This window comes from Gorilla gorilla, chromosome 15, assembly GCF_029281585.2.
Source record: "Gorilla gorilla gorilla isolate KB3781 chromosome 15, NHGRI_mGorGor1-v2.1_pri, whole genome shotgun sequence".
Lineage (NCBI taxonomy): Eukaryota > Metazoa > Chordata > Mammalia > Primates > Hominidae > Gorilla > Gorilla gorilla.
The window spans coordinates 86,605,147-86,625,687 of NC_073239.2; the positions used below are offsets into that span (position 1 = coordinate 86,605,147).

A 20,541-nucleotide genomic window follows, 5' to 3' on the forward strand; every position below is an offset into this window, starting at 1 on the left:
CTTAGAGGGGACTTGGGGGGAGCTTACTGGAGCTCATCTCCTAGTTTCAGAGAAGCTGCCAGACTTCTCTGGATCCCTGTGGCACCTACCCAGCTTTGTTTTGTTAATAGCTTTTTAAAAATGGCATCTTTTTTTTTAGTGGCATCACCTAAAAAAAGAAAAGAAAAAGTGTCTTTTCTCCCCATCTCAAGTGATAAGCAAATTGAGGGTAGGGAGCCATCATCTCTTTTCCATTTGGTGTCCACTCCCCAACCTGGCTGGCAGTCAGCTTGCTTAACAGCCATTTGTAGATTGGAAAGAAGAGGCATGGGTGAGAGAGGCTGTGAGGGCACAGCTGCAGGGTGGTGTGGTCTGCCCCTCTCGTGGATGAGAAACTGCCTTATCTTGGACAGTCAGGCACTGTGGTGTGACTCTCAGTCACTCCAGGCCTGTCAGAGGAAATGAGAAAAAGAAAACGACCATTCTTATTCTCATACAGATGTCCTTGTGATATTCAGGATGGGGGCAGGTTATTTGTCAGCAAAATTGAATTTCCTTTGGAAAACTTTTGGTCTTTGTTGCATTCATGGTTGCCTGGCCATTCTACCTTAGCCCAACATTCCAAACAGTGATTCTGTAGTGCCCCCACTTTTACTGTTTTGGCTGGTAATACCCGGCAGTCCACCACCTGGGGGCTTCAGTTTTGCAGTGTCAGTCCAGAGTGGAATCAGAGGTTGTCCTTTTCCTCCTCAGGTCCACTCAGACCTTCCAGATCCTCTGACTTACCATTACTGCAACTTATCAGGGTTCCCACCATACCTAGGCATTGCCTGCCATCTCCCTAACTGACCAGTTTCAAGAGGGCAAAGGGGAGGTAACCTTGACACCCATACCCTTTAAAGGCCATGCAGCTCATGGGGTAGAAGCAATGTCTGCTGGTGGAAAGAGCAGAGGTTTAGAATCAGAAGATTTGACTGTGACCCCAAGCCTGCCATTTACCTTGCTGTAAGCTTGGCTAAAAGTCACTTAATTTTTGTGGCCCTCAGTGTCTTCTTCTTCAAAGGAGAGTAACGATAGCTGTCTCACAGAGTTGTCAGGACAAATAAGGCGGGAGGTGAAGGTGCTTTTGAAACTAGGCAGTCCTGTATATCAGTGGAAAATGTGGAATTTATTATGGGATAGAGACAGGTGGTGCCATTGACTACTATAGTCAGAGAATGGAAGATGCACAGGGGGTTTGGGAAGCTTCCCAGGGCATCTATCAGAAATCCCCTCTCAGGCCAAGAGTGCACGTTTTTATTATACAATGGAGTCTTTTCTGACATTGATAGTGGAAACAAGGCCAACATTTTACCTCCTTTCACTGTGATTTATTGTGTGTGTTACAGGCTTTATTACATAATACAGGCTTTATTAAAACTATTATGTCTAGATCTCTATAGGTTCAAGACTTTAGAGTCTGCCGTTCATTTATGGATGGAATTCTCTTAAGGCATGGTGGGGAGGGAGGGGGAAATGTTGCAAGCAGCCACTTCCCCTGTTGCCAGTGTACTTCCCCTCTGTCAGTGGCAACCTGAGTTTCCAGGGTTTGGTTAACAACTCCTCCAAGGAAAGGGTTCTTTGCTCCTCCTGTGTTTCCTGTAGAGGCCTTCAGAGCTGCATCACTGAGAGCAGACTCCTACTGGATACCTCACCACTGTACCCCTGCTCTCTCCCTGTCTTTGCAGTGTGCCCCCTACCACCGGAGCCAGAGAATGGTGGCTACATCTGCCACCCCCGGCCCTGCAGAGACCCCCTGACAGCAGGCAGTGTCATCGAATACCTGTGTGCTGAAGGCTACATGTTGAAGGGCGATTACAAATACCTGACGTGTAAGAATGGCGAGTGGAAACCAGCCATGGAGATTAGCTGCCGTCTCAACGAGGGTCAGTCTGGCAGATGAAGAAGGGATGCTGCTGGGGTTCTGCTTTCTGTTAACTCACAGGATGCAAAGCATGCTTCCTCCAGAGCACTCTTTGCTGTGGTGCAGCCCAGCCCCAGTTGATGCTCTGCAGCCTCCCTTCCTTGGGTCTTCATGTCTTTGTGGAAGATACTTGAGGTTGCTGGTGCATGTCCTATTGCATTTCATTGAGCCATCTGCCCTGCTCTGTAAAGCCCGTTTGATGTTCAAGATCTCTTGTTTGCATGGCCAAGTGTTGGTGACCCTTGACCATGTTCTGCTCTCACAGTGAGCACAATGCTAATACCTTCTCTAATGTCTCTTCCATTTCATTTTTCCTTGAATGGAGCTACAGACCAGCTGGACAAAAGACCTCCCACCCTTCCTGCTTCCTCCTGTCTTGCATGACAGGAAAATCCACCTGCTTGCAGGAAAGTGTGTCACATAACCATCTTTGTGGTTCCCACTCAGGCTTCAAGACCAGAGCATGTTTAACCCATGACACCCCAGAAATGGGTGGGAACCAACCTGAGAGTTACAATTAAAGCTGTGGATCTTAAGACAAGGTTTTATTACAGTCCAGTTTCTGTAAATTAATCCTGCCACTTGGGAAGAACATAGGTAGAACTTAAGATGGTGGAATGACATGCCCAGTTAAATGGTCGATGTTTACAAACTTGCTTTTGAGGATGGGATCAAAGTGGTTTATAAAGGTAAAATCTCTAGGGTTAAGTGAGTTTATGTGTCAGATGGACCTCAAAGATTGGAAGTGAGGGGAATTTTTTATTCAGGAAACAGGATAGGGAAATGGTCCTTTTCCAAAAGAACTGTGTATACATAGGTCATTCTAAGCTGTTATTCCTGAAATGACCCTGACCGTAGGATGTCTGTATTGCACCATTCGGGAGGCATTTGACAGGATCAGCTGTGGGGCCCATCAGCTGTTTTGTGTATTTGGGTACAAAACCCTTCTGATGATGGCTTGTTTTTATAGATAAAGACACCCACACATCACTTGGGGTCCCCACGCTGTCTATAGTGGCTTCTACTGCCAGCTCCGTGGCGCTCATTCTCCTCCTCGTGGTGCTGTTTGTGCTGCTGCAGCCAAAGCTGAAGTCTTTCCATCATAGCAGGTGAGCCCAGTGGCAGAGCTGACATGAGACAGGCAGGTGCAAGCATTACTGTGGGGGCCAGTCTTTGGTGGAGGGTTGCTGGTGGCCCCAATCTCTGTGGGTCTGTGTGTGTCCAGGGAGTGGGGAGGGCCCTGCCATGTGTTAAACTCCTAGATGTGCCTACCATTGTGCTTATTGCTTTGCATACATTATCTTAATCCTCATAGGAACATTGCAGATGAGGAAATTGAGGCTCAGAGAGGTTATTCACTCAGGGTTATACCTCTAGATGACAACAGAGCTCAGAACTGAGGCTGCGCGCGGTGGCTCATGCCTGTAATCTCAGCACTTAGGGAGGCTGAGGTGGGCGGATCACCTGAGGTCAGGAGTTTGAGACCAGCTTGACCAACATGGTGAAACCCTGTCTCTACTAAAAATACAAAACAATTAGCTGGATGTGGTGGCGTGCGCCTGTAGTCCCAGCTACTCTGGAGGCTGAGGCAGGAGAATCACTTGAACCCACGAGGCAGAGGTTGCAGTGAGCCGAGATCACACCACTGCGCTCCAGCCTGGGAGACAGAGTAAGACTCTGTCCCATTAAAAAAAAAAACAAAAAAAAAACGGAAATCTGTTCAATTCCAAAGCCATGTCATTTCCCCTACACCAGTGGTTCTCAAAGCATGGTTCCAGCAGTGTCATGTTCATGGAACTTCTTAGGATCAACCAAATGAGAAGCTCTAGGGGTGAGGCCCAGTGATATTGTTTAACAAGCTGTCCAGGTGATTTTGATGAACACTTAAGTTTGTGAGCCACTATCCTGCACTCCTGGTTCCCAGTCCCGGCTGCAATGTAGAGACACCTGGGGGAGTTTAAAAACAAATATCAACACTTGGGCCTCCATTCCCATTCTGATTTATTTGGTTTGGAATGGAACCCTGGCATTCGCTTTTTATAAAAAGCTCAGTTTTTCTGTGCAGCTAGGATTTAGAACCACTGCACCACACTGAGGAGAAACAAAGGAAGTGGATTTTCTTGCCTGCCTTTATCAGTTTCCTTTTCCAGTCTACTGCTTTAGCCACAAGTTGTCTAGGGGCGAGGAGCATGAAGGGCGGGGCTGATGGTGCTGGCCCTGAGTGGATTCCCGATGATGGACTTTTCTTCCAGGCCATTGTGGCTTCTGCAGTTGCTTGGCCCTTCCTGGCAGTTCCTCATTCCCTCTTGAGGAGTAACATTTTTTATATATCTTCACAGTCCTTCATCAGTCACTGTTATAACTCACAAACATAAAGGGCCAAAGTAAACTGCATTCAGTAAAATGTTCCAAATTTGGATTTACAGACAAGGACCAGGCTAGATTTAATCTCTGTGTACTATGTGTGATTTTCTTTCTTTTGTTTTGTTTTTGGGAAGAGGCTAGCAGTTATTTTTAAAGGCTATTAATTAATAGGATGAAGAGGATTTGAAGGGGATTGTTTACTTGAAATTATCAGCTGTTTCCACCTAAGGTCAAACTGATCAGTTCTGCATCTCATCTAAATTAGGGAGTTTTTCCCCCTATAGTTAACTTGTAAGTTTGTTAAAAGTAACTGGCTAGTTTTGCTTGATTTGAGTAGAGGGGAGATTTGGTTTTCATTGTAGACCCCATTTAAATTTTGTGCTGTGTACATATATTACTTTTTAAGCCAAACACTATTTTGAGTAACAAAAGTCAAGCACATGCCAGTTTACACACTGCTTTCTTTTTTTTCTTTTTCTGAGACAGGGTCTCACTCATGTTGCCCAGGCTGGAGTGCAGTGGCGTGATCACAGCCTACTGCAGCCATGACTTCCCTGGGCTCAGGTGATCCTCCCACCTCAGCCTCCCTAGTAGCTGCGACTACAGGCGTGTGCCACCATACCCAGCTAATTTTTTTGTATTTTTTATAGATATGGGTTTCGCCACATTGCCAGGCTGGTCTTGAATCCTGGTCTCAAGCAGTCTGCCCACCTCAGCCTCCTAAAGTGCTCCCATCAAACTTTCCATTCCTTCCAAAAACCTCTGCCACTTCTCTCCTCTCAGAGTGTATGTAGCACAGATTTTACTGCCAAGAGCAGGTGAGGAAATTGAGAACTACTAACAACAATCTAGCAACAATAATATGGTCTAGCAGCAGACCATCTATATTTCTTGAATTGATGAGCTGAAAGGACACAGCATCACCTAGGACTGGCCTGAATCCAATGCTGAGGAAACTATTAGACAAGTCCAGATTGTGGGACATTCTTTTAGACAGCTGGCCTGGACTCTTAAAAAAAAAAAAAAAAGCCAATGTCATGAAAGAAAAACTATAGTGGACTGTTTAACAGATTAAATGAGATGAAAGAGACAGGACAATTAAATGCAATACATGATACTTAATTGGGTCCTGGATGAAAACAAAGAAGACTGCAGCTGAAGTGGATATATTTTTGGATAGTTAGGAAAATTTGTGTTATTGTATTACACCAATATTAAATTTCTGGGATCTGATAATGTAGTTGTATCAGAAAGGATACTCTTAGGAAGTATATGTTAAATAACATCTTCACCTTACTTTTAGATGGTTCAGGGAAAAAAAAGGCATGTTTATGTGTATAACAAAAGTGATCCCCAAAAAAGATATCCGCATGAATAAGCCTCACACGTATGATGTTGAGTAAAAGAAGCCAGAAACAGATATATACTCTCACAAATTTACTTTGTTATCCCATTCAAGTAAAGATTAAAAATATGCAAAACTGTCCAGGCACGGTGGCTCATGCCTGTAATCCTTTGGGAGGAGGAGGTGAGAGGATTGCCTGAGCCCAGGAGTTCAAGACCAGCCTGGGCAACATGGAGAAACTCCGTCTCTACAAAAAATTGGCCAAGCGTGGTGGTGCATGCCTTAGTCCCAGCTACTTGGGAGGCTGAAGTGGGAGGATCACCTGAGCCCAGGATGTTGAGGCTGCAGTAGGTTGTGATCACGCCACTGCACTGCAGCGTGGGCAACAGAGTAAGACCCTTTCTCAAAAGAAAAACAAGTTTTTTAATTAAAAAAAATATATATGCAAAACTAAACCACAGTGTTGAAGGATTCATGTTTAGGTAGTAGAACTGTTAAAATAAAAAGCAAAGAAATGATTTTCATGAAAGTCTGGATAGTGGTTACTTTTTGTGGTGAGGCAATGGGAGTGACTTTAGGACAGGTGGAAAGGGTCTAGGTTCTGGGCAGTGTTCTTTTTCTTGACCTATATAGGAGTTTTATACCAGTGTTACTTTTGGAGTAAATCAGCTAGCTGTACACAGATTTTTCTTGTGTTCTGTTTTCTGTATTTGTGTTCAAAGTTTTTAAAAAGTTTACAAACTTTAAAAAAAAGCAGTATGGCTGAGTCAGAACAAAATTATTGTGATTTCTAGTCCAGTATCCCACACTTCCCTGTTTTTTAACAGCTTTATTGAGATATATTCCACATACCATACAGTGTACCTATTTAATGTGTACAGTGAAGTGGTTTTTAGTACATTCACAGATATATGCCACCATCATTCTCTCACTTCCTTATTTTAGCTGTGCTGAATGAATGCCTTTATTTCTGGGTCTCTAGGCTCCTAGTTTTTCCACAGGGTAAAAGGGCCAGGTGCCTGTGTACCCAGAGGTTAAGAACACAGTTTTTGGAGGCTGATGGAACCGGATTCAAATCCTAGCTCCATCCTTTACCAGCTGTGTGATTGCAGGCAAGTTAGTTAACTTCTCTGAGCCTCATTTGCATTCTTGGTGAATCCCTACCTGAAAGGGCTCAGGTGAGAATCCAGCGTGATAAGGTGTTTAAAATTCCTAGTGCTTTGCCTGGCACATAGTAAGTGCTCAAAAATGGTGGCTGCTGCTATTATTATTATCATGCTTGTTTATCTGTGTGTTTATTCTAATTCATCCTTTGTCTTTTCCTCCTCCACTCCAGGCGTGACCAGGGGGTATCTGGGGACCAGGTCTCCATCATGGTGGATGGAGTCCAGGTTGCACTACCATCATACGAGGAGGCTGTATATGGCAGTTCTGGTCACTGTGTGCCACCCGCTGACCCCAGAGTACAGATTGTGCTGTCAGAAGGGTCTGGGCCCAGTGGGAGGAGTGTGCCAAGGGAGCAACAGCTGCCGGACCAAGGGGCCTGCTCCTCTGCAGGTGGAGAAGATGAGGCCCCAGGCCAGTCTGGACTATGTGAAGCCTGGGGCTCTCGGGGCTCAGAGACTGTGATGGTGCATCAGGCAACCACCTCTTCCTGGGTGGCCGGCTCAGGGAACCGCCAACTGGCACACAAAGAAACTACAGATTCAGAGAACAGTGACATACAAAGCCTTTTATCCCTCACGTCAGAGGAATACACAGATGGTGAGTGGTCCAAGCTGAACATGAATTATTAGCTGCTTAGGGTCCTTGCTGGGAGTGAGGAAGGACTGTGAGCCTTTCTAAATAATTGGTATATTTTTAGCAAAAAAAGATAGTACCTGGGGTATTTGCCTACAAAATAGAATTTCACCCTCAGAGTACTGAGTAGGGCTTTGGGCTCTCTGTAGTGAGACTTTTCACTGACGCCTGTGAATTCTGATCGTTTGGAGTCTCTGAGGCCATTCATAGTCACAGAGCCTTGCTAAATCAGAAGATAGACAGCTTGCTGGAGTTGGGGGTGGGGTCTGTCCTCTTGTTATAAATGTTATGTTCCTGAAGGGTCAGGAATGACAAGGAGGCATAGGTTATTTTACAGAAAAATGAGAGCCTCTCCAGAGCAGACAGCTGCTGCTTTCTAAACAGGAGTGTTCCGGGTACTATGCTAGTTTGTTTTCTTGCACTATCTCAGTTAAACATCACGGTGATCCTAAGACACAGGTATTTATTGACATCCCCATTTTACAGCTGAGGAAACTAAGGCTCACAGAAGGTAAGTCACTTGGCCCACTGGTAAATGGCTGAGCTGGGATTTGAAGCCAGATTCTGCCTTCCAGGTGGCTCTAGCGCCCTTGTGGCAAACAATCATAGAATGAAATTACTGCCTCCTGATGTTTCTGCCTTTGCCAGAGGCCAGTTTACCTTGGGCTTGAGTCTGTCACTTTGAAAGCTGTCTTTAAGGTAAATCCCAATGTAGTTCAGGATGAGACTAACCCTAGATGCCCCTTTCTATAGTGAAGACTTGTACACTCAGAAAGCCTCCCTAAAAGAGCCTTAGAGGAAACTTTATGCTTCCTGGGTATCCTGGGCATAGTAAATGTCTGAGGTTTAGAATATCTGAAAGCAAAGAAGTTGGAAATTATTGAAAGCAGATCATGTTTATGGAGCTTCCTGGTTATCAACATCTTGCCTTCGTTTTTCTTGGTTGGCCATTAAAATAGTTGACCCAGGTTTGAATCTGGAAGCCAGTAACCCCACAGTCAGCCAGCCACACATATTGTGAGATGTGTGTAAGTGTATATCATAGCCCTTATCCTCCCAAGGAGCCAAGGTGGGGCCCTCCTCTTCCTCCTCTTCCATGCTACCTAGCTTTGTTTTTTGTATTTAACAAGCATTTTGAGAGGCCATCTTGTGCCTAATGCTGGATTAGGTTTCAGGGGTGATACAGAGAAATCTGAAATGTGCTGTCTTCCTGCATGGAGTATCAGCCATTTGGGAAGATGGTGGGGCCTATACTCAAGAAATAATAGAACCAGGAATTGTAGTGTCTGTGTCAGAATGAGGGGTTCAGAAAACAAGACACATAAGTCAGTGAGTTCCTTGCAGGCTATGCCTGAGCTGTTTGGGACTGATAATACCCTAGGAAGTTGGGAGCTTGAGGCCCACAGCATATGAAGAAGCTGAAACCAAAAGAAGGGAAGTGATTTATCCAAAGTCACACGACTGGCAGATGGCTTTAGGAGGCAGTGGGACTTAACAGGGCATTGTAGCCTCATAGGGTGGAATTAGAAGAGAAAGAGAAGTGACTAGACCAGCAGAGCTAAGGCAGAGAGGAGGATGGTTTGAATACCAGGCTGAACATTGAGTTTTTTTCACATAGGCACTGGGAAAGATAAGCTAGAAAGTCATAAAAAGGAGGTAGGGAGTTTTTGCCTACCTAGAAGTGTATGAGTGGGACATTTACTTTCTTTAAATTAGGGGCTATGTGGGATAGCCCCTAAGTTGCAGTGGGGTCGAGAGTGCTCTGGAGATCCACACAAGGTAACCACTGTGCTTTTCTTCTGGTCTTCCTGCAGATATTCCACTGTTGAAAGAAGCATGAGGGCAGCGGCCAGCCTTTCCTCTCTGCGAGGTTCTCTCAGCCCTTCCTCCCTCTCCCTGTGGGATTGAGCACCCTGTACTCTCCAGCCACCTTACCTGGATACCTGAGCTGCCACCTGTGTATCTGTGTATATCTGAGGGCCCTATAGGCCCACCTTGCTGGAAACTCAAGGAAGATTCTCGCCATCTGCCTGTTGGACAGCTGGAGGAGCTGGCTCTTTGCCTGGCCCTGCCTTCCCATCTGTCAGAGACATATTTGAATGTGCTGGATCAAACCCTCCCTTTTCCTAAGCCTCTGGGTCCCCTCCAGCCAGCTCTTTGGCGGCAGTCCCCACCAGCTCCTGTGGGCCTGAGTGCTGCTGTGTTTACTTGTGCCTTTCCCCCACCCTGTCCAGTTTCCCTGTCATGCAGGCTTGTTGCTGTCCACAAGCCTTAGTGGCTGCACTGCTACCCCCTGCCACACAGGGGGCCGGGCCTGGGTCTGTCCTGTTTCCTTTGAGGGTTGCCCCTACTGCCCTTTGCAGGAACAGATCCAGGTGTGAGAGCTCTTGAGTCAAGAGTGGCAGAAGTGGCTCTAATTGGGGTGAGAGTGTAGTCCCTGGGCTTGCCCTGGGTTGACCCTGGTGGCACATTTCCTTGGCCGAGGATGGAAGATTTGGAGAATATGTCCACGCTGGCCCAGGACCCAGCCATCTGGCCCAAAGGCACAAGCTCCTGGCCCTGTTGAGTTGAGAGTTTCCAAGAAGCATCCAGAAGATCCCAAGGGAGAGAAGGAAACTGGCTGATAATGATTGTCTTCCTAATATGCAAGTTCTCACTTCCTACTTCCAGCATCGGCCTTCCTGGCCTTGTCTTTTTTTTGTTTCCCTGGAGTATAAGGGGAAGTTGCGTGCTGCCTCCTGGGTTTTATCCCAGATAGCTCTGGCTTTCTTGCTGCCCACAGGGGCCTGGGGCAGGAAGGAGACTTGCTGAGATGCCATGGAGTGCCCATCTGGTCACTGGCAGTCTGGGCAGGTTGCCCCTTTCTGGGTTTTTGGTGATGGAGGGGAGGCCGAGAGGCACAGACCGAGTCCCTGGGTGGCTGCAGGCAGCTCCAGCCCGGTCCTGAGGATCCTCCTCACCATGGTCACGTGCCTTAGTAACTGTGCCCAGGAAGTGGCCTGCTGCTTGCTGTGCTGCTGCTTTTCCTACTTCTGCCCTTCCCTGCTACCCCTCGCATATCACAGCTGACAAGCAATTCCTTGTCTTCCCTGGCCCCCTGGGGGAAGGGCTGAGAAACAGTCCATGTGCACCCCGACCTTAATGGCCTGAGGTGGGCAGAGGGGTGTGGAGCAGCTTGGAGTACAGGGCCCTGGGGGAGGAGCCCACTGATGAGGGGCGCTCTCCCATAGCCGTGTGTTGAATGCTAACTAGGCTGGGGTGGACGAACTCTGCCAACTGCTGTCATCTTAGAAGATAGATGCAGCAGTAAGGAATGTTTGTTTTGCTTTTTTCTGAAATTTTCTGAAGCACTGTGGCTGGGAAACTTCGAAGCGGACCCTGTGCTGCATGTCTGCTCCTCCCCTGAGCCTCTCTGCTTGGGGGTGGTAAAAATAAAAATCCCAGTATATTTTCAGTACCTTACCTAACAGGGTTGGCTCCAGGCGTGGGTGGCCTAGAAGATGAGGGGAGTGGTCTTCTCCCAGCCTTTTGCCCTCTTGCCTCCTGCCTCCGCGCTTACACACGCACTTTACCACCCGGTCATTCCCTGGCCTCTTGCTGTCACTTGTAGTCTTCCTTCCTTCCTCTCAGGGTAAGGGCAGTGCCTGCTGTGCCTGTTGGCCACTCCCACACTTCCCCTCCCCCAGGAGCCCTCATCTGCTGTGCTGAGTCCAGGAAAGCATAGTTAGGTAGGGAGCTGGTTGGAAAAGGTGCTAGAACTAGAAGGCAGATGAGACTAGCATGGGCCCACCTGGAGGGCTGTCCCTAATGGCCCCAGTCGCCTTACCTCACCCACAGCAGTGCCCTTGTCTTCCTCCAAAACAGAAAGCAGGGACAAAAGGGGGAGGGGTGGTAATCTGAAGTCTCACTGCTGAGCCTTCAGCTTTTATTTTTCACTGTTTCAAAACCTGCATTCTATTCTAGAATGGTTTTTAAAATGGAAGATCTTACCTTTTTCTATCTTGTTACTCTGGGGTTTTGTCCCCCTAAGAGATTGCACTTTTTGTTTGGGGTTTATTCAGCTGCATAGATGACCAGCTTGATCTCTGGTGAAATGAAAAGCCTTCCTTCTCCTGAAGCCTCTTTCCGCCCTGCCCTCCACTAACAACACTGAGGAGCACAAGCCCAGGCTTGCCCACCTGGTAGGAAAGGAAGAAATTAGAACAATGGGAGCCTTGGCTCCCCTCTCGTCTCCTCCCCTCCTTCTTGTCACTGGCTTTGATGAGGCCCACTTTCCAGAGGCTCCTGGGCCTGTGAGTGCGGGAGCTCATTCTCCCCTCACTGCTGAAGTCTGTGACAGCTTCTTCCTCCAGTTATTTCTTTCTTCCAAAGCAATTTCTTAACCATCAGCCATGGGCTGCTATTTCTAGGGCTTCTGGGCTTTGTCCCTTACTGAGAGATTAGGGACTCCACAGCTGCCTTGAGGTGGGGCCTGGCTGAGAGACAAGGGTAGCAGCAGGTGGCAGGCTGTTAAAAGACAGGCTGCCTGAGGAGCCTGGAGCAGGTGGAAACAGGTGGAAGAAACCGGCCACAGCCCTGCTTTCCCGGGCTCACCTCTAGGGCATTCCAGCAAGAGGCTGATGCAGGAGAATGGCCAGCACCAAAGGACATTTAAAAGAGTTTTTGGGTTTTTTTGTTTGTTTGTTGTTGGTGGTGTTTTTTTTTTTTTTTTTTTTGGCACACTTGAGTTGACTCAGTGCAGGTTTAATATCCTGGTGACTTGCAGTCACATTCTAATGACTTTCAAGGGCCAGAATATGGTGAAAATCACTTAAAATATCCGTCCCTTCCATGCCTTAGTTTAGCAGGTAGGCTCTATCTTTTGCCATTTCTGTATTTTATGTGCTGTGTTCCCGTTTCACTGGGTATGAACTGTGAAATGGACTGAATCCTGGCCACTTTATGAGTTTGTTTGGTTTTATAAGGCATTTCAATGTACATTCTATAAATACAAGCACTCCATTTGCAAACAGATCTTAAGCTAATATTTTCTTTCCCATTCATCTTGCCCTCCCCCTCCTCCCGCCAGCTTTAAAGTTCAGTGGAGAAGCCAGATGGCAATTCAGACAAAGGTATACTCTTCCTGCTTCATGGGTGGTGGCACAGGAATAGATAGCCCTTAGCCCTTTCCCTCCCAGTCCCAGCTGAGCCCTCAGACCACTTGCTTCCCACATAACAATGTCGCCTCCATTTCCGAGGAACATCCTTGCATAGAGAATGAAATATGCTGCAATCATTTCTGCATCCTTACTCCTCACCCCCAAAGAAAAAAAAAAGGCCTAGCAGGGAAGCAGCATGCAGGCTTCACAGCTTAATGCCAAGGACAGCAAGTGAGGCTGGGAGCTTCTCTTGGGCCTGCTGGGTCTGTCAGCTCTCGGAATAGGGACAGTCCTTACTGGTGCCCCAAGGTGGGACTTGGAGAATATTTTGCTTGGCATATGTTTGGTCTGAATGGTGTAGTTGCTGGTTCCCTAGAAAGGAAAATGTGGCAGGCCCAGCTTTGCTGGGAAATGGCTCTTAATTTCCAGTTGAAACCCTAGTAGAATTGTGAATGAAAACCTCAAGGTTGAGCCCCTCTGCCAAGCAGCAGAGCTAGTAGAAGGGGATGCAGGGGCAAAGCACTCAGTTGCCAAGTAAGGAGGAGAGATGTACGTGGGCTGTGTGGCAGTCCCCGCACCCTGCCCTGGCTTCTTCAGGTTATCGCACCACTATGGAATCCTTTGCAGAATGGTACTCATATATAATGGTTTAAAACAACACATTCATAATTGACTCTGTGCAGGATGTCACTCAATCAGTTTGGGTTTGCTTTATTTTATTTTATATATATATTTTTTGGTATCCTGTACATTGCAGTGGGTGTGAAGATAGTATTTTAATATTTGTACAAAGTTTAATTTAATTTTAATTGTTCTATGTATATAACTGCATTTCTAAATAATTAAAAAAAAGTTCTTATGAAGGCAATTCTGGGAGATGTGATCCTTCCTGAAAGTTTTTGCAGAAACCTTAGATTGAAAGAGCATATGTGGGCAGGAGGTCATGGAAGGATGAGGCACTAGCTCTGTAGGGAGGGGTGCCTGGCAAGAGGTGGAGGAGCCAGGATGGAGAGCACTTTGGGAGGCCAAGGCAGTTGGATCACTTGAGACTAGGAGTTTGAGATCAGCCTGGCCAACATAGCAAAAGTCCATCTCTACTAAAAATACAAAAATTAGCTGGGCGCGGTGGTGCATGCTTGTAATCCCATCTACTTGGGAGGCTGAGGCCGGAGAATCGCTTGAACCCAGAAGACGGAGGTTGCAGCCAGCTGAGATTGCACCATTGTACTCCAGCCTGGGTGACAGAGCGAGACTGTCTCAAAAAATAAATAAATATAAAAAAGAAGTCTTGGCCAGGCGTGGTGGCTCACGCCTGTAATCCCAGCACTTTGGGGGGCCGAGACAGGCAGACCACGAGGTCAGGAGATGGAGACCATCCTGGCTAACACGGTGAAACCCTGTCTCTACTAAAAATACAAAAAAAAAACAAACAAACAAAAAACAAAAACCGGCATGGTGGCGGGTGCCTGTCCCAGCTACTCAGGAGGCTGAGGCGGGAGAATGGCGTGAACCCAGGATGCGGAGCTTGCAGTGAGTCGAGATCGCACCACTGCACTCCAGCCTGGGCAACAGAGCGAGACTCTTGTCTCAAAAAAAAAAACAAAACACAGAAGTCTTGACCACCAAATCTTCAGTATGGTGGGGTGCGGGTGCTTGGGCAAGGGAGGGACAACAGCAAAAGGAGGTTCAAACTGGGCAGAAAGCCACCACAGCTTCAGTGTGGCAAGGAGGACATTTGAAATGAGCTCACAAAAGCAAGGCTTTGGATTATATTCCTGGAAAGGGCAGATGTCTTGGAGCAGACGGGAAGAGAGAAGGAACTGTGGTGATGGCTCCCAAAACACCAAGGGTTTCAGGAAGAAGGCAGTGAGGTCCAAGTTAAAATAAGGGAAGCATTCTATTTATCTGGGGAAACTATGGCAACAGTAGGCATTGCTGGCAGTTCAGTGGGCAGGAGCAGTGAGGAGGGCAGGAACACAGGGAGAAGTGGGAATGCATTCAGGGAAGCCAAAAGCAAAAGATAGCTGGCAGCATGCCAGGATTCATGTTGATGCGAGCCAGCGTCTACTGAGTGCTTCCGTATGTACCAGGCGCCCTTCTAGGCTCTTGGCCTGCAGTAACTCCAGATCTGGCAGCTGCACTAGGGGGTGGGCATTCTGATTAACCCTGACTTTGCAGGTGAAGAAACAGGCTCAAAATAGTGTAGCGAAGCTTTATTATAAAGTCACACAGCTCTGAAATGATGGAAATTGGGACTCAAACATGATTGTCTCACAGCCCAGTGTCTTAATATCTGCCTCAAAGAACACTGCCCACAGCATGCAGGCTTCTTTATGTTGCAAGAACAGAAAACCCCACTGGCTTTAGCCACAATGCGCAGCTGATTCAACACCCAGCACCCCACTTCCAGGCTAATTCTACCAAGACCTGGCTTGAATGACATCATTTTCTTTCTCAGAAACTCTTCATGAGTCTTGCTTTATTGTTTGGAGCAGGAAAGAAAATAAACCACAAACCCTCAGTAGTCATTTGTTTCAAATGCCCAGTTTTGCAGACGAGGGCACTGATTTGATCAAGACCACATGGCTAGTTGGTGGCAGAGCTGGGCTGAAATTCTAAGCCCCTAGTCCAGGTCCAGTGTGTGTCCCTGTCCCACCATCTTCAGCAAGTCCACTCTCTTCTGCTTGGCTTTGGAGCCCAGCCCCATCCTGTTCTCCAACACAACTTCCCTTTGCATCCTGAACACCTATGACTCATTGCGCCAGAGTCACCGTGGCTCCCTTGGCCCTGAATGCTGCTCCTGGAGAGGTTGGAAGGAAGAGTGACATCTGAGGACAAACTCCTGTATTAGTCCATTCTCATGCTGCTTTGAAGAAATAACATGAGACTGGGTAATTTATGAAGAAAAGAAGTTTAATTAACTCATGGTTCTGCGTGGCTGGGGAAGCCTCAGGAAACTTACAATCATGAGGGAAGGCTCCTCTTCACAGGGTAGCAGGAGAGAGAATGAGTGCCAAGTGAAGGGGGAAGACCCTTATAAACCATCACATCGGCCAGGCACAGTGGCTAATGCCTGTAATCCCAGCACTTTGGGAGGCTGAGGGGGATGGATCACCTGGGGTCAGGAGTTGGAGACAAGCCTGGCCAACATGGTGAAACCCCGTCTCTACTAAAAATACAAAAATTAGCCGGGCCTGGTGGCTTATGCCTGTAATCCCAGCTACTTGGGAGGCTGAGGCATAAGGATCGCTTGAACCCGGGAGGCAGAGGTTGCGGTGAGCTGAGATTGCGCCATTGCACTCCAGCCTGGGCAATAGAGCGAGATTCAGTCTCAAAACAAACAAACAAAAAACAAAAACAAACCATCACATCTTGTGAGAATTCACTATCATGAGAACAGCATGGGGGAAACTGTCCCCATGATTCAATTACCTCCACCTGGTCCCGCCCTTGATATGTGGGGATTATTACAATTCAAGGTGAGATTTGGATGGGGACACAGAGTCACACCATATCACCTCCTGAGGCAGCCTAGGTGTCTGGGGGAAGTTCTGAGAAGCTCTTCACTCCTTTCCTAGTTCCTTCAGATCAGGGCTGGGCAGGAGGCAAGGAAAAGAGCCCCAGTATGAATAGGGAATACTTCCCAGAGTTCAAGACCTGGGGCAGCACTTTATTTTCCTTCCTGTCTTGATCTCAACCTGAGGCTGTGGCCCATCTGCAGCCTAGACTATGGAGAGGAGACTAGGGAAAGAAGAGAGCTGCCTTGTTTATCACCTGCTTCCACCTCACTGGGTGACAGGCGGCCTCTTTCCCCTGCATTGGAAGTGGCAGGAGAGGAGGGAGCTCAGAGGCAAGGGTAGTGAGACTCTGGCTGGCCAGAGGCACTGCTGCTGAATCCCCCACTCTGGTAGTGGGAAGGCCCAGCTGAAAGGAGACTCCTTCTTTTCTCCACAGGCCTTGGAATGAGAAGAAGGGATCACAGGGAGATTCTGAGTGGCCCAGTCCATGGTAGAAGCTGGCTGGCCTGCCTTCCCAGCAGCGGCCCAGGGTGGGGGAAATGGCGCTGTCCCAACCTTGCCCACTGAAGTGATCCCAGAAGCCAAGCTGCATACAGAGCGGGTCTCACGGTCTGTCTTCAGGATGAGAGGCGACAGCAGCAAATGCAGTTGTGCCCCAATAGGGACTTTGGTCTGGTGGGGAGCACGTGGGGGAGTGTTGGCTCCACAGGACATTTACCACACAGCTTCCCTTTCCCCAACCTTCCGTGATGTTTGCTCAGCACCTAATAGGTTCCCAGGACTGGGTAAGGTGCTTTAAAGATACTATTTTAGGCCGGGAGAAATGGCTCATGGCTGCAATCCCAGCACTTTGGGAGGTCGAGGTGGGAGGGATAACTTGAGGCCAGGAGTTTGAGACCAGCCTGGGCAACAGAGCAAGATCCTATCTCTTCAAAAATTTTTAAAAATTAGCCGGGTGAGGTGGTTTGCACCTGTAGTCCCAGGTACTCAGGAGGCTGAGGTGGGAGGACTGCTTGAGCCCAGGAGGTTGAGGGTGCAGTGAGCTATGATTGCTTCACTGCACTCCAGCCTGGGCAACAGAGTGAGACCCTGTCTCCAAAACAAACAAACAAAAAAGAGACAGAGAGAGAGAGGTGTTATTTTAATCAATCAACTCAGCCAGTCTTGCAAGGCAGATGTCATTACCCTTTTTACAGGTGAGGACAGTAAGGCTCAGAGAGATTCAAGTACAGTCCAAGACCACATAGGTCATGCATCCTCATCTGAGCTGGGGTTTGGATTCAGGTGTGCCACTCCTGGCCTCTTCACCTCACGCTGCTCACTTGCTCACCTCTTCTACTCCCCAGTTTTTCTCCCTGGGTTCTTGATCACCTGACCCCTTCACACCTACTATCCTGCCCAAGAATCCCTCTCAGCAATGTCCAAAACCAGGACACCAAGCCATTTAGAAAAATGCAGTCCCAGATTCTCAGCAGTCTCAGCAGTCAGGATGGGTTCTGGGTCCCTGGAAAGATCAGGCAAAGCCAGGAGACCCAGGCAGCCCCTGTCTCCTCCCTGGGCCTTGCTTCTGAAAGGTGAGGAGAATGCTCTGTATTCTCAGGTCTTCCCGCTTCTCCTTGGGACTAGAGCTGGGGGCACTTGCCAGGCTTTTCTCTTTCTGTTACTGAAAAGGGAATTTCATCAGCTGTGAACCTGGGGTGAGACATGACACATTCCCAAGTTGAGCCTAGGTTCATCCTCCAAGCTGCCTGGTGATGAAGGAGCATTACCGGGCTTGGGGACCATCCAATCCCACACCCAAGAGGCGAACAGCTGCTCGGCATTTCCTGTGACACTCCAGTGCCCCTAGAAAAGGAAATTTCACAAGCTAGGAATGTCCCGAGCAGGCTGTCTGGGACAGTATACACTGTTCTGAACCTGGGGGAGTAGATGATTCTATGGTTCTTCCTGCAGAGGTTTTGGCAAGCATGGACTTCCCCACAGCAGAGTTTTCTGGGGGAGTAAGTAGCCCTGCCTGCAGCAAAGGCAGCCTATTGCAGATGAAGCGTGTCAGCAGGGCTCAGCGTCTGAAGGGACTGGGGTATGCGACAAGACTATGGCTCAACACAAATGCACCCAGCGTGGGGGCTGCCCTGGCTTCTGGGGTTGGCCTCTTGAGGGCCTTGAGCAGCTGGTGTCCAGAGACTTTTAGGGACTTTTGGTGCTGTAGCCTATCTCTGGGACGGCCATTCCCCATTCCTGCTGCAATCCTCATTCATTGACTCGTTTGCTAATTCATTCAACAAACTTTTATTTATTTATTCATTCATTTTGAGGACTTTACACAAAGCCTAGTGTTAGGTTCTAGGAACGTAGTGATGAACAAGAGTCAATCTTTGCCCTCAAAGAGTTTGTAGACCAATAGGGGAGAAAGAGATTAAACAGCTATCTAAAACTTAAGGCACAACTTAAAATTGAAACAAACAAAAGAAGCAAAAAACAAACCTATAATGATACACCCCGAAAAGTGCTTGGGAGTGATGAGAAAGGAGCTAATTTCTTTAGGGTATGAACAAAGATTCCCCGGAAAGGTGCCACTCGCATTGGGTCTAAATTGTTGTGTTTCGATATTATTCGTAGAGAAGTAAGTAAATGAGGGGCTGTGGGATGGGAAGAAGAGGACTTTTCAGGCTGTAGAGACCCATAGAAGCAAATGTACAAGCATCTTTTTTTTTTTTTTTTAAGACAGAGTCTTGCTGTGTTGCCAGGCTGGAGTGCAGTGGTGCGATCTCGGCTCACTGCAACCTCTGCCTCCCAGGTTCAAGGAATTCTCATGCTTCGGCCTCTCAAGTAGCTGGGACCACAGGCACCCACCACCACGCCCAGCTAATTTTCTGTGTTTTTTTTTGGTAGAGATGGGATTTCACCATGTTGCCCAGGCTGGTCTTGAACTCCTGAGCCTAAGCGATCTGCCCACCTCGGCCTCCCAAAATGCTGGGATTACAGGTATGAGCCACTGCGCCTGGCCAAGTGTACCAACATCTAAAACATGAACCACATGAAACTGTCATTTTTGCAGGTTGAAAAAAAAAAGTTCAGATATAGGCAATTTTAACCTAACATATAATTGTCTTAAGATCTGCTCAAATTAGGGATGCCTTTCTTTTCTGAGTTAGACTACTACATTTTAATTATTTTAATCACAAGAAGGAAATTCCAGGACACCCAAACAAAGTGTCCAAAGTCTTCTTGTCCTGGAGTCTATGCCCCACAATAACAGAGCACTGACTCTTTGGTTACCATGAGCCAGCTCCTGCCGGCTGACTGCAGGAGGCGTTTTGAGAAATCACATGAGCCGTTCAAGTCTCCAGGACAGCACCAATGCACTTGTTCTTCCAGGTGGACAACAGAAGGACACCCACAACTCATAACTAAGTTCCTGCCAGCAACAGCCAGGCAGCCATTCCAATGCAGACGTGTTTTGACCCTTTTTATTGTTTTCCATAGGGCAGAAAATGAGAGACAGAAGTTACACCCATTTACGACATTCTCTCCTTGTTAACTTTTTCTATTTTTTATTAGAAACATTCAAAAAACATGCTATTTTATGATAAGAGTAATACATATTAAAACATCAGAAATAATATTTTTTCACCTCAGGTTGGGAAAAGAAAAGGCTTAAAGGTATCTAGTAGGAGTGTAAATTGGTACATTGTCTATGGAGGGCAATTCGGCAACAACCATCAAAATTACAACATAGGGCCAGGCGCAGTAGCTCATGCCTGTAATCCCAGCACTTTGGGAGGCCAAGAAGGGCAGATCACCTGAGGTCAGGAGTTTGAGACCAGCCTGGCCAACATGGTGAAACCCCATCTCTACTAAAAATAAAAAAAATTAGCCAGGTATAGTGGCGCATGCCTGTAATCCCAGCTACTCGGGAGGCTGAGGCAGGAGAATCGCTTGAACTTGGGAGGCGGAGGTTGTAGTGAGTTGAGATTGCGCTACTGCACTCCAGCCTGGGGGACAGAGAGAGATTCAGTCTCGAAAAAAAAGAAATTACAATGTAGTTCCTTATCTTCCTCCCTTACTGAACTCATTCAGTCCTAAAGACAGTAAGTGAGGGCACACAAGAGAGTTACATATTTAGAAAGAGGGAACGACCCCAACCGAAACGAACAGAATGAACCCTACAATGCCAGATTGGAATTGGAGATATTGATGTGAACTTATGGTTTTCTATATACATAATTGATATAGAAATAAATATAGAAGTATTGTGGGTTTGCTGTTATACACACAGTCACACTTATGCACACACACAGAGAAATTCCCCAGCTCTTCCCAGAGGACTTGTTAGCAGTGACACCCCAACAGCAGTGAGTATACCTGTCATTCAGATCTTTGCTTTAAAGTAGTATTTTCAGCCAGGTGCGGTGGCTCACGCCTACAATCCCA

General features: G+C 47.4%; 1 protein-coding gene across 2 annotated transcripts in view; it reads left to right on the forward strand.

Annotated features, from left to right (window-relative positions):
- Positions 1-13,457, forward strand: part of SUSD6 (sushi domain containing 6) — a 103,845-nt gene extending 90,388 nt beyond the window's left edge. For both annotated transcript variants that reach the window (XM_031001838.3, XM_055362198.2), the window contains exons 3-6: positions 1,707-1,904; positions 2,913-3,051; positions 6,988-7,415; positions 9,266-13,457. In XM_031001838.3, coding sequence (XP_030857698.1) covers positions 1,707-1,904; positions 2,913-3,051; positions 6,988-7,415; positions 9,266-9,291 — 791 coding nt within the window. In that variant the 3' untranslated portion in view covers positions 9,292-13,457. The remainder of the gene's footprint in view (positions 1-1,706; positions 1,905-2,912; positions 3,052-6,987; positions 7,416-9,265) is intronic.
- Positions 13,458-20,541: the final 7,084 nt, after the last annotated feature.